The sequence below is a fragment of the Chamaea fasciata genome, unplaced genomic scaffold, assembly GCF_029207755.1.
Source record: "Chamaea fasciata isolate MVZ Bird 193981 ecotype frontalis unplaced genomic scaffold, bChaFas1.0.hap1 SCAF_23, whole genome shotgun sequence".
Classification (NCBI taxonomy): domain Eukaryota; kingdom Metazoa; phylum Chordata; class Aves; order Passeriformes; family Sylviidae; genus Chamaea; species Chamaea fasciata.
This window is the reverse complement of record NW_027094108.1, coordinates 6,378,256-6,391,425: the sequence shown is the minus strand read 5'-3', so window position 1 is coordinate 6,391,425 and position 13,170 is coordinate 6,378,256. Positions and strand designations below refer to the sequence as shown.

Here is a 13,170-nt window from a genome sequence, read left to right as displayed (position 1 = left end):
AAGCCAGAGAGGGACTTTTCATCAGGAGCTGGAGTGACAGGACAAGGGGGAATGGGTTCAAACTGAAAGAGGGGAAATTCAGGTCAGATATCGGGAAGAAATTCTCCCCTGTGAGAAGGCCCTGGCACAGGGTGCCCAGAGCAGTTGTGGCTGCCCCTGGATCCCTGGCAGTGTCCAAGGCCAGGCTGGATGGGGCTGGGAGCATCCTGGGATCATGGAAGGTGCTGCTGCCACGGCAGAGGGTGGGACTGGACAATCTTTAAGTCCCTTCCCAAAGCACTGCAGGGCTGTGTTCAGGCCGTGTGTCCCTGGCCCACTCACAGGGTAGATGATGCTGCAGAGCCTCTCGAAGATGAACACCGGGGTCCTGTAGTCATCGAGGCTGTAACGCTTGGCGGTCTCTATGCACACGGCCATGAACGCCTTGGTCTCCGACTCTGTGCCTGCCAAGAAAAGGAAGCTTTAAAATGGACACTGCAGTCAATTTTATAGATTCCACTTTAACTCAGCACGCACAGTAAATCCTTGTGCAGTCAGCCCCACTCTTTGGTGTTCTCTCCTTCTGCGAATCCACTCTGGGAAAGATGGGAGGTATTTATGGGTAGGGTTACTGGGAAAGCCTCTGCATGGCTGGGCTGCAGTAACAGTCCCATAAAAATGAGGAGGCAGAGATTCCTGGAAAAGAAGAGGTGATTAGGAATGCTATTCAACTTCTCTGTGCCAAGAGAAAATACTGGAAGCCATAAACCCCTCTGATTATAGCAGTCATTTAGAAAATCCTTTGTGTGGCTGTTCTGCTTTTCCATCTTGGTTGATCCCAAGGCTGGATTTATGGAACAGAGGTGGTTTTACCTGTTGTCATATCCTCCAGCATCTCCAGCAGCATGTCCTGGGTCTCATCAATCAGCTTTGTCCTCTGCACCACCAGCTTCCTGAGGCACAGGTACCCATTGAGCACCGTGCCCACCAGCCGGCTCTTGAAGTGCCTTTTGATGGACTCCACCTCCACAAAGGAAGAGAGAAGACCTAGAAAGACACAGAAATTCGGGGAAGAGGTGGGAGAGAACTGGATTTCTAAATTTCATAGCAGCAAATAGGGCACAGTATCATAAAAAGGGCTTGTTCTAGCTCCCATCAGCCTGTGGTTTAAAGCTCGCTCCTGTGAACTGAGTGGTTGGAAGCAAAAGCCTTGGCCTGGCTTGTAAATTGTAAAATATGAAAAATAGTTTGGGAATGAGGAAAGGGCCTAAGGAGTGTCCTGTGTGCTTGATACAAAATTCTGCAGTCTTTGGCATTTTTCTGTCACAAGCTCTTCCAAAAGTAGATGACTGCTCCTCTTGCAATACTTCTAATACCTCTGATGTGAAATGACTTATCAGTGACATCACCAAACTGGTCACTCCTACAATAAAGTAAAGAATCAGCAAACACAAGGATTCTTTCCCATGACACACTGATCAACATGCTGCTTCTTGCAAGAAGCCAGGCTTTATAGATTCACCCACTAAGGGCTGAAGAATGTGAAAGAGGATACAAAAAACAATGACCTAGTTCGTGAGGTATGTCCTTTTCCAACAAATTTCTGTAAAAGGGTATACACCCTAGAAGATGAAAAAAAGCTCTCACAGAATAGGGAGGTGGGAACAACAGGTAGGAATAAAGCAGCAGCATTTACAGTGGTGCCAGGGACTGTACAATGTAATAAAGTGAAGTGATGAAGCTTGCCTGGTATGTTACCACAGTTCAGCTAAAAACTCTTACTGACCACAAAAAAATATGGAAAAATCCATTTAGAGATTAAGTGCTAAATCGATGGCAAAAATCCCGTGCTGACAATGGCAGCACAACTGAATGAGATCTCTCTGAAATCCTGCCACAGGCTGTTAGAGAACAATGATCCCCCAGCTCTAACCCTGCTGCAGGCCCACTGAATACCTGTGAGACTCTTCAGGGCATATCCCTGCTGCAAATCCGTGCTGAGTGTTGCTTCCTCCAAGGCGAGCAAACGAGCTATTTCCTGAAAATAATTAACAGCCTGTTAGGCCAAGACCCTGCAATGCCAACAGCCACTGGAGTGTCTAACACAGGCTGCAAAGGAACTCAGCACAGAAACTGAGCCAGGCACAGAGAAAGCACAACTGCAACAGCAGGGAGGGGGAAAGGAGAGGGAAACTGCCACAAATAACCCCCTCATTTTCCCCCTGCACCTTCCTGCCACCACTGCTATGGAGAGGGTCACCTGCCTCTTTGGAGTGCAGCAGGGAACCCCACAGAAAACTCACACCACTCTGAGCACTGCAAACTCAGAGTGCTGCTTCTCCAAAGGCTGTAATTCCCATTTCTCCAGCAATGGCAGCACACCTGATCCTTCCCTGTCCCTCAGGGCTCTCAGAGTCCAGCCTGGAGCTGCTCAACAGCTTCCAGCTCTGACCTGGTGCCAAGGCAGTGCAGCAGTATTTACAATCCCAGAGCAGTTAATTAAAATGCTGAGGAATTCTCCAGCTGGGGCTAAAACCCCCGTGGCTCTCTCTGTTCAGAGCTAACAGCACTAAAGTGTGAACTTGAGAACCCCGGCAGGGTCAGCAACAGGGCATTGAACAAAGGGATGGAATTTCAAAAGGGAAAAAAAAAAAAAAAAAAAAAAGCCAAGCTAACAGGTCATTTCCTGCACACAAATCCATACCTTAGTGATGAGGCTGCCAATGTAGGGCAGAACCCCTCTGGCTGCCAGGTACACCTTCCAGTGGGCAGGTTTGATGAGTTTCTGATACAGGGCTAGGTACTCTGCAGCACATTCACCAGCAATGCTCAGCTCATCCAGGTAGCTGTGAAAGAGAAACACAAGCTGACAAACCCCTTCACAGCAACAAAAGGCATTCCAGCTTAAGGACGCTGTGGAAAGGAAGCAAAAGCCTCCAGAAATCCATCCTCCCTCTTGTCCTTGCTAACAGCATCACTGATATTCATTATTTGCTGGCTAGATTAGTATTTGTCCCAAAAAGGAGTTGACTTTTTGCTGTCAGAGCAGCTGGAAGAGAGTTCACCCCATTATTCTGTTGAAGAGGCAGGGGAAATGTTGGCCACACGGCTGAACAGCTGATCCTTACTCCTGGAAAGAGTACAGGCAGCAGGAGCTCATTGCCAGGCAGCAACCCCCAAGTCTCCCTAAATCCATACCCTCCCAGCTAAAGAAGTTTAAAAATCCAGCTCAAAAAGACCCCTGAGCTGCAGGTATACAAGGGAGAGGTGTGAGAAAAGCTGCAAGAAGGGAGAGATTCTGATGGGAATTGAAGACAAATACTCGTGGAGCTGCCAGGAGGGGCAGCACAGGAATACCTGGTGAGGAGATCAAGGACCTGCTGCTTCCTGCTGGGGATGGTGGCCAGGGCCTCCACGATGGTGCAGGCAGCCTGCCTGGCAGCCTGGGTGGCTGGAGTGAACAGCACCTGGGGCACAGGCAGGAAAAGCCAGGTCACACCAATGGGCACAGATGAACTTGTCACAGCTCACCAAAGGCACAACCTCAGGTTGGGTGACCTGGCGGCAGCATTTTCTTGCTCCCCCAACACTTGGTTCTGTGGCAATTCCTGCCCTGCTCAGCAACAAAGTGTTTAAAGAGTGCCTGGCGTGGGTGACCTGCTAATCCACACACACCAGAAGGAAAGCTTTGGTCCAGGACCCTCAGAAGTGCAGCTCATTATGCAGGCAGGAGCACCGTGGCAATCGAAGGTTCAGAGTTTAAGAACCCACGGGCTCCCAGATGAAAGTTTGATGAAGCATTTCTAAAGGAACACAGCTGCAAAGCTGACTTGGAATTAGAGGCAGTGAGTGCCAGCCCCCCCTGCACAGGAACTGCAATAAACCACCCACAGTGTGTGACTGAACCCTGCCCCGGGGCCCTCCCCACCTTTACCTGTCGCAGCCAATTGTTGTGTCCCAGCTTGAGATCCAGAGGACAAGTTCTCTTCCCACGGCGACTCATGAACTGCTTCCACTTCCAGACGTATTTTTCTGACAAGTAGAGCTGGTGAAGCTCAGCTTTGCTGGGAGTTTTCCCGTTGGCATCTGCACCTGCAATATTGAGCAGAGCCCAAGAGAACTGTCAGCAGTCATGAACTGCAAACTGCCAGAGTATTTTTGTCCTCTTACTGGAACTCGCCAAACTCCAGCTGAGAAGCTGAGTGCTTCCCATCTCCTTCTGCTGCCTTTTTCACTCCTGTGTGGAGCCATGCTCAATTCCAAGCCTCATGCAAATCCCAGGGCCTCTCTCAAGGAATTCCACCAGCTTTCCAGCTGGCTGGTATCAATTTAAGTAAGCAACAAGTTTCATTTTTCAAATTTTTGTCCAATTCTCTTTGGGCACAGAGCATTTTCTGCTTAGGGTTTGAGGCACACAGCCTGGAGAAGTCAGTGCTACAACTCTAAGGGCTAAATGTGAGGATGGTATCAGATGTCACGGGACAGAACCCAACACAACTCCACAGAAGCACATTCCTTATTAAATCTGGGGACACATGTTCCTGCACAGAACTGCACCGGGTCACAGGCACAGGGGTTACCTCTGGCAGGGAGGCACTTCTTCCAAGCTTCATACGACGCTTTGGGGTCCCTCTTGAGCCACAGCTGAGCCTGTGCATGGATTTCATTGCTGTAAGGCTTCACAGTGGTGAGAGCGTCCATGGGCACATCCTGACAAATAAAAAGCCCTGTGATTCTTCAGAAAGCCAGATCTGCTCCCCAAGAGCAACTCCTGAGGTGAATCACCGCGGCTGGGCCATGAAGAGGCAAATGCAGCTCTTGGACAGCAGCAGGGTAATACAGTGCCTGTTAATGGTGAACTATGACAGATATTTCAGTTCCTACTGAAATATCAGTAAACCCATCTCTGACATCCATCTGTGATTATCAGACAGGCAGATCAAAGCAGAAAAATACCTTCTCTCCTGCAGATCTAATCCTAAATTAAAACCAATAGCAGTCAATTAATATATTTTAATGAGAACTGTAGCTCTGTATTTAAAAATCTGAGTCAGAAGTACTTGATTCTCTCAAATTTAGGTACGTGATTCTACAAAGCTGCTGAAGGCACAACAAGCCTGCTCAAAATAACCAAGCTGTGGCTTTGAAGTAGCTTTCCCCATGCCTCAGATCTGAGGGGGAAAGAGCAAACCCTGAACACTTGTGGTCAAAGTCACCAAAACCCAGTGAAAAATAGGAAGTAGTCATCTGTAATTTGCAGTGTGTAAAGACCAGAGTCACAGGGCTTGTGCTTCCCTAGGAACAGTGACCAGGAAAAGCAAGTCCTGGCTTCCTCACAAACTAATTCCTCACTGAGATCAGCGTGTCACACTTCAACCAGCAAATTCTCAGTGTTTTGCTCAGCCTCTAAGGCAGTACCTTGTTTTTCTTGCTGGTTGGAGCAGGTGGTTTGATGAGCTTCTGAAGGATGCGCAGGCACATGAGGGTGATGTTTTCCACAACCACCGGAGTCTTGATGTTCACGGCCATCAGGAAGAGGCTGAGAGCTGAAAGCAGACAGGGGTGTTCATTATCCTGTGAGAGCTGCAGACAGGACACACCTGCACAGCTCTAGACAGCACCTGGGATGGTCTAGAGGTGGAAATCCTCCTGTGTGTGCTGGCTGTGGGCACAGCACTGTGAACGAGGCCCGGGGCCGGGTCTGGACTCACCGCAGCGCAGCCGCAGCTCCCAGCAGCTGTCCTCCTTGGAGATGGAGTCTGTCAGCAGAAGCATTTCGTACTGCAGGCTGCTGGCCTGAAACACAGAGTGTCGGAGCTCTAGGGGTGCCCCATTCCCTTCTGCCTTCTCATCTTTGAGAAACTCAGGTTCAGAAGACATGGATCTAAGTGAATTTAATCCCATGCACACTTGGGTGACTGGTAACCTGCTGGAGAGGTACAAGCAAAGCCAAGACAGGGAAGTGCCTGAGCAAACTTCAGCATGTACCTGCACACAAAATTTTGTGCTGCACTGAGACATTTATGTCGTTTCCTATCGAGACTCAGGTTTTTTTTCTTACAAACAGACCATAAGAGAGAAGATGCAATGATCAGAATACACCAGCAGCGCAGAGGGGCAGGACAAATGAACAGGGAAACACTGGAGTCTCTCACCAAGTCTGGATTTGCCCAGTGTCCCTTCAGAGCCGCAGAAACCTTCCCAATGATCAAGTCATTCATCTGCTGCGTGGCCTCTGGATTGTCCCTGATTCCAGGAGGAAAAAGACAACACTGTTATGCTCTGCTTGTACTAAATGCCAAAAGCTCCTGGGATTTCAGCTGGTAACAAATGCACAGGGAGATGGAGGTCACCCTTTGCTGGTCTAAGAGACACCCATGGCAGGGGGTGGGACTGGGTGGTCTCTGAGGTCCATCCAACCCAGACCACTTTGTGATTCTAAGGTAACTCCTGCCATGAGGCTTTCCCTTCCTGGGGGGCCTTTCCTGATGCCTTTTTGGGGCTACCTAAAAACAGAGGCCAGATAAAATTAAGGGAATAAAGAGCACTTGTATTTACTGAAGGGCCCTCAGGTACATTTCGGGCAGACGAAGCCACCAGGGGCTACACCCAAACATGGACCACGGGTCACGGGTGTCATACTTTTGTAAGTTTGGTTCATGTGTATATTGGGGTTAATCCTCCAATTGCAGCTTCAGGTAATGAAGGCATCTACCCCAAGTTTGCTCCCCCAACTCACTTTTGGTTAGTTTTGTTTACAGAAGGGGCCTGGGGCAGTGAGGTGTCCTTGATCCCCAGGCCAAGAGAGGAATTGCTGTGTCTGAGCAAAGTGGGAGAACAGCAGCTCACGCTGCGTGGAGTTTAGAGTCACACACTAAAGAACTGCAGGGTTACAAACAGGTGAAGAATATCAAAGCTGAAATCCCAAGGCACCGTTCCCAAGGATGGGGCCGTCCCCAGAGCGGCTCTCACCTGGTCAGGAGGCACATGAGCTGCCGCACCTCCTCGCGCATGGTGGCCGCGCCCCGGCGCAGGTTGTAGTCGAAGAGCTCCCGGATGAGGCCCTGGGCCACCAGGATGTGCCGGATGGCGCCGTTGGTGGCCAGGGCCCTCAGCAGGGTGATGCAGTGCTCCGTGACAGCCGAGGCGCAGCCGTAGCACTTGGTGGAGGAGGTGTGGCCGCAGCCCAGCACGGACAGGGCGCGGTACTGGCTGGCCGTGAAGGTGGGCAGCGCCGAGCTGCGCGACGACTTGGTGGCCGCCTCGCGCTGCTGCAGGTCGTACTCCAGCAGCTCCTTCCGCGAGGCAAACACTTTCTGGGAACACAGATGAGGGATTGTGAGCCAGCACACAGCGCCAGTCCCGGGCACGGGTTATTTTCACTGCGTATTTTGCGGAGAAATATTTTTAAGCAAGTGTTTCCAAACTTGAAATTCTTCACGGGAATGGCAGACGTGGGAAATCCATGGGGAATATCAGCCTAATTCCCAGTTATCCTCCCTGCTGTTTACACTGCATGCAATGTAACACTGGAAATGTGACAAATCCATACTATTAATTACTATTAATATTGGCAGAGTAAGCCAGAGTAATTTATTCTTTTTAGAAGGAACTAAATATATTTAATATGCTTAAATATCACAGCCAAAAGGACAACCATGATGTAGCAGGTTTTCCAGTGTTTATGTGACTTGTTGAACGCAAATAATTACATTTAATTTATAAAACGTTTCTGTAGGTCACCTTTTAGACTGGTGTGTTTTCAAACACTTAGATACATGCAAAAATTCAACTGTCTTTAATTAACCATCTGTTCAGTCTCCTGCTCTTCATGATGTAGCTGCTGAGAAAACCAGTTTCACAAGCTAGCTGAAATTTTCGTAATTAATACACAGTTTTCAGAAATTATTTCCCTGAAAATATGCAGCTGATCACCTGTTGTCAATGTTATCATTAAATGAAGAATGGCAACGTGTTGGGTTTTTTCTAATAAAGACCTGACCCAAATCCAAACCAAAGCGCATCGTACCTGGATGATTTTGGAAAGTTCATCAAAGGAGTTCTTGCAGTCCCCACAGTACTCCTGGGCTAACTGCAAGATGTACCTGTTCACACTGGCTGAGGTAGAACTGATCCCTCCACTGCTGCCCGACTCATCCTGGAACAGGGGGAAGCCAAGAGGAATCACGAATGGAGGCTCCACACAAAAATAACAACTGCAGAGCAGCACCTGAGCAAGGACTGCCTTGGGCAGAGTCGGGGCCAGTGTGTCCCAGCCTGGAGGTCAGTGCAGGCTCCACCTGGCCCTCCTTACCTGGGGTTTTTCAGGGGCTGCCTCGTTCACTTTGCACAGGAGGTTCTCCAGCTGTGGTCGGTGTCCCATCAGCTGGTGATACACCCTGTCAGCCTTGTCCAGCAGACTGTTGATGTTTGTCACTGCCTGCGAAGGGAAAAGGAAAGGAAACTCTTATTTCATATTCAGAACTACAGCCACCAAGCTGCAAGTTTTATCTTTTGCCTTTCTTAGGGGAGGAGTGGGGGAAATCACTAAATGGTGACCCTGCAGCCTGGTTCTGCCCTGAGAAGCACTCTGGTGACACTACTGAGCACACCCTGTGACACTACACTGTGCACACTGATCCTTTGGGACAAGAATGCAGAGAGTTCTTCATTCATTAGCAGGGCTCCTCAGGTGGGATGGGAAGCAAATAGAACAACCCAAATCCATTCCCTTCTACAGCAAGTCAAAGAGATGCAGTCAGTTCATAAGTGAGGCACTGAATGATGTCTTTTGAAGAATCACTTGTGTGGTGGAGCAAGACACAAACCCAGAACACATCAGTCAGTGAGGAGCCTTGAAGGATTTGGAGAGGGGATTGACACCTGCTGTCCCCACAGGAGGGGATGGACCTCTGCAGTCCCCAGAGTGGCCCAGAGCCCCAGCATCCTGCCAGGCTCACCTTCTTGCGATCCTCCTCGTTCTCGATGGGGTCCACAGCACAGCAGGGCTTGGCGTAGAGCATGAAGTCGAAGCGGGCGTATTTACAGAAGCCACAGGCGTTGCACAGGAAGGGATCCTTCTCATCGTAATTGATGGACCTGAAAGGCAAGGCAGCAGCTCCAAACCTGCAGCTCAAGGCAACTGAGGCTAAGAAACAAACCGGATGGACGCAGGTAATAATAGAGGTGCGTGGCTCTTAAAACATCTTGGTGACCAGACTGCCCTGGGGAAGGGAAATACTTGAGAATCAAAACCTACAGATCAGGCAACAAAAAAAAGTCCTTACAGCAGTGCCACGTTCTGGCTGGAAAAAGCAGGAACAGAAATTGCTCCTAACAATTCTACTTTAATGACAGTAATCCGCAGTAGAAAGTCAGGCTGGGGTACTGTGTCCTTTAGGAGAACACAGATAAAGGAATTGTACTGGTCTGTAGGGTCTGGGCTTTGCAGTGGGACTGACTCCAGCACTTCTCACCCCACTGCAGACCAGGGCCGCAGACAGAGCTGATTTATAGCTCCCAGAACTCCAGAAGGGATGTGGGAATCTTTCCACACACCAGCTATCACCAGGAATGAGCCTGCTAAACACCTCCAATCCCATGAGAATTAAAGAGGAATAAGGGACAACAATAAGGGGAAAGTGATATCAGATAAGGAGACAAAAGTGACAAAAGAGAAGGATTTCTAAGGCTGTAGTGGAAGTGTGAATAGCACACAGTAAATTACCCCTGAGCCTGCTCTGAATGAGGAGAGCACAACAAAAGCCATGAATAGAACTGTCTGTCCAGCCCCAGCCAGGGCTCCTGGGGGAAGCCCTGCAATCCCACAGCTGAACTCCAGCCTCCAGCCCAGGCAGGCCAAAAATAACCTGCTCCAGGGAATTCTGTGGTGTGAACTTGGAGGGCTTGATGTGAAACTTCAGCTCGCTGAGTATTGTGCTCCTAGGCTCCCTTTGTTAGCCTGCATTATATTAAATCCCTGTAAGCCTGTTTTATACTTCCCCACTAATTTGATTGTGTGCTTGTATTAACCAGAATGGGGGATTTACATGGCAGGGGGTGTGGGGCACCCTGGAGAGCTCTGGGGGACACACACACCTGCACTTGTGGCACTGCGGCATGCTCTGGGAACCCTGGGGACACCGTGACACCCACAGACCTGCACCTGTGGCACTGGTAGACGTTCTGGGGGCACACACAGTGACTCTGGGGGCACACACAGTGACACTGGGGACACACACAGTGACACTGGGGGCACACACAGTGACACTGGGGGCACACACAGTGACTCTGGGGACACACACAGTGACACTGGGGGCACACACAGTGACACTGGGGACACACACAGTGACACTGGGGGCACACACAGTGACTCTGGGGGCACACACAGTGACACTGGGGACACACACAGTGACACTGGGGGCACACACAGTGACACTGGGGACACACACAGTGACACTGGGGACACACACAGTGACACTGGGGGCACACACAGTGACACTGGGGACACACACAGTGACTCTGGGGGCACACACAGTGACTCTGGGGACACACACAGTGACTCTGGGGACACACACAGTGACACTGGGGGCACACACAGTGACTCTGGGGGCACACACAGTGACTCGGGGGACACACACAGTGACACTGGGGGCACACACAGTGACTCTGGGGGCACACACAGTGACTCGGGGGACACACACAGTGACTCGGGGGCACATACTGACTCTGGGGGCACACACAGTGACTCTGGGGACACACACAGTGACTCTGGGGACACACACAGTGACTCTGGGGACACACACAGTGACTCTGGGGGCACACACAGTGACTCTGGGGGCACACACAGTGACTCTGGGGGCACACACAGTGACTCTGGGGGCACACACAGTGACTTTGGGCACACACAGTGACTCTGGGGGGACACACAGTGACTCTGGGGGGACACACAGTGACTCTGGGGGGACACACAGTGACTCTGGGGGGACACACAGTGACTCTGGGGGCACACAGTGACTCTGGGGACAGGCTGACCTGCACTTGTGGCACTGGTAGACGTTCTCGCCGCAGTTGCCGCACACGCCGGGGTTGGCGGGCACGGAGGCGCTGCAGCGCGGGCACTGCAGGGTCTCGGTGGACGCCTGGTAGTTCTCGTAGAAGTCGGCAAACTCGATCATCAGGTTGGAGGCCACGATGGGCAGGGGCAGATCGATCTTCACCTCTGTCTGCCCCGGGGTCAGCTGCACTTTCTTGGCCTTGTGCCAGCGGGCCGGCCTAGAGGAGGGGTGGAAAGGGGAAGAAAGGGAAAGGACGGGGAGAAAAGGAAAGGAAGGTTTTCCAGAGGGAAGTTCCCTCCCCGCCCACGTGTGAGGAGAAGCCAAATGCAACCGTCTCGGCTCCAAATCTCCTTTAACTGGGATGAATGGAGAGCAGTTCTAGGATTCGTTTCCTTAGCTTCTGTATTGACATGATATGTAGCCAGAAATACATTTTAAGCCTTTATCCTCTTCATAGAGAGAGACTGTTTGGGATTAAAGAGCTGTTGATGCCTCATGGAAAAACTTTAATTCTACAGACATTTTCTAGGGATTTTCACCTCCATTTTTTTATTAGTAAGGACATTTGCATGAAAACAGGATATTTATTTCTTAAAGATCTCATCTGCTCCCACTGCTTATTCTCAACCTGAAGTCAGAATCCTCTCTTTGTGACATCATAATCCTCTCCACAGCAGCCACTTGTGATGTCACAGAGGATTAAGACTTCAAATAAGCAATAAGCGGCGGGCACAGATTAATCCCTAAGCCAGAGAGATCTGATTCTGGTGAGAACATCTCAAGAAGTAAGAAGGGGAAGCACATAAGCAGGACTGGCTCCAGACTGAGCAGTGTGTTGAAAAGGAGCCATTTCTGGTAGGTAAAGCAGAGCTGAGAGTGAGACCATCCAACTTCTAATTTTAATTCTACTCTATGGCTTCAAACAAACAATGCTAATGCTTTCAGCATTCCTGGACATGCTGCAAAGTCCAAATCCCTTTTGGAGTCAAACTACCCATGAAGTGCTCTCGGTATTACTACTGGTTCCCACACAATTAAGTCAGGTGCTTAAAAGCGAGCCTGGACAAAGTTAGAATCCACAAATTTTACAGACACTTTTCAAGCTTCAGAGGAAATCTGGATCTTTGCTTCAACAATTTGTAGAGGATTCAGAACAATGCCACCCAATGTGGGCTGAGAGTGACGAGTAATAGTCCAAGGAGGAACCCTGGGGAAAAAAAAGAAGCCAAGGGAACGAATCAAACCCAGAGCCTGCACACAAAACTTGATGAACATACTTGTTCTTCAGCTCCACGATGGCCTGCACGGTCCTGTTGTTGTAGTAGAGGTTGATGGTTCGCACCATCTTGGTTCGTTTCAGGTCTCCAATCTTCACTGTCACCTTGCTGATGGTGTGGCTGCCAATGAGCTTCACCACCTGCTGCGTGGTCGTGTAGCGCGTGTCCACTTTGATGGACGAGAGCTTGATGTACTGGGGGGACAAAGCAAGGACACACGGCCTGTCTGAGGGCACCCAAAAACCTCAGGGACACAGGAAACCACACCTGGCAATGGCTGGGATCCACTGGAAAGGATTTCATAACAGAGGCTACAGCTGGTGCCATGCAGAGCAGCTGGAGCTGTGCCAGGGGAGGGTCAGGTTGGGTATCACAGAAAGGTTCTTCCCCCAGAGGGTGCTGGGCACTGCCCAGGCTCCCCAGGGAATGGGCACGGCCTGAGGCTGCCACAGCTCCAGGAGTGTTTGGAAACCACTCCCAGGGATGCCCAGGGTGGGACTGTTGGGATGTCCTGTGCAGAGCCAGGTGCTGGATTTGATCCTTGTGGGCCCTTTCCAACTCAGGATATTCCATGACTGTGTGATTCCAGGGTTACTTACACAGAAGGGCACCTCAGGGTTGTTGCAGACAAGGCAAGGATCACTCTCCAGGTAGTAGCCATCGAATTCCACAAGCCCAGACAACGTGCTGGAATGAGGGAACAACACTGACACATGGACCTGGGCATTCGCTGCTTTAAACCCAGGCTGCTCAACCAGAATCACTTTAATTTACTGGAAATAACAGGTTCTAACTAAGCAGCATCTTTATTGTAATTATCAAAGGCCAAGGTGGGACCAAGAACACAACCCTTAAAA

General features: G+C 50.2%; 1 protein-coding gene across 3 annotated transcripts in view; it reads right to left on the bottom strand.

Moving 5' to 3' along the window:
* The window catches only part of UBR4 (ubiquitin protein ligase E3 component n-recognin 4), an 81,098-nt gene that overhangs the window by 19,401 nt on the left and 48,527 nt on the right, over nucleotides 1–13,170 (bottom strand). For all 3 annotated transcript variants that reach the window (XM_066203093.1, XM_066203095.1, XM_066203096.1), the window contains 17 exons: nucleotides 12,913–13,000; nucleotides 12,314–12,507; nucleotides 11,014–11,253; nucleotides 8,940–9,078; nucleotides 8,294–8,419; nucleotides 8,009–8,137; nucleotides 6,952–7,295; nucleotides 6,135–6,225; nucleotides 5,691–5,775; nucleotides 5,398–5,525; nucleotides 4,560–4,689; nucleotides 3,914–4,071; nucleotides 3,337–3,446; nucleotides 2,684–2,825; nucleotides 1,936–2,017; nucleotides 853–1,026; nucleotides 322–443 (listed from right to left, as the gene is read on the bottom strand). In XM_066203093.1, coding sequence (XP_066059190.1) covers nucleotides 322–443; nucleotides 853–1,026; nucleotides 1,936–2,017; nucleotides 2,684–2,825; nucleotides 3,337–3,446; nucleotides 3,914–4,071; nucleotides 4,560–4,689; nucleotides 5,398–5,525; nucleotides 5,691–5,775; nucleotides 6,135–6,225; nucleotides 6,952–7,295; nucleotides 8,009–8,137; nucleotides 8,294–8,419; nucleotides 8,940–9,078; nucleotides 11,014–11,253; nucleotides 12,314–12,507; nucleotides 12,913–13,000 — 2,482 coding nt within the window. The remainder of the gene's footprint in view (nucleotides 1–321; nucleotides 444–852; nucleotides 1,027–1,935; nucleotides 2,018–2,683; nucleotides 2,826–3,336; nucleotides 3,447–3,913; nucleotides 4,072–4,559; nucleotides 4,690–5,397; nucleotides 5,526–5,690; nucleotides 5,776–6,134; nucleotides 6,226–6,951; nucleotides 7,296–8,008; nucleotides 8,138–8,293; nucleotides 8,420–8,939; nucleotides 9,079–11,013; nucleotides 11,254–12,313; nucleotides 12,508–12,912; nucleotides 13,001–13,170) is intronic.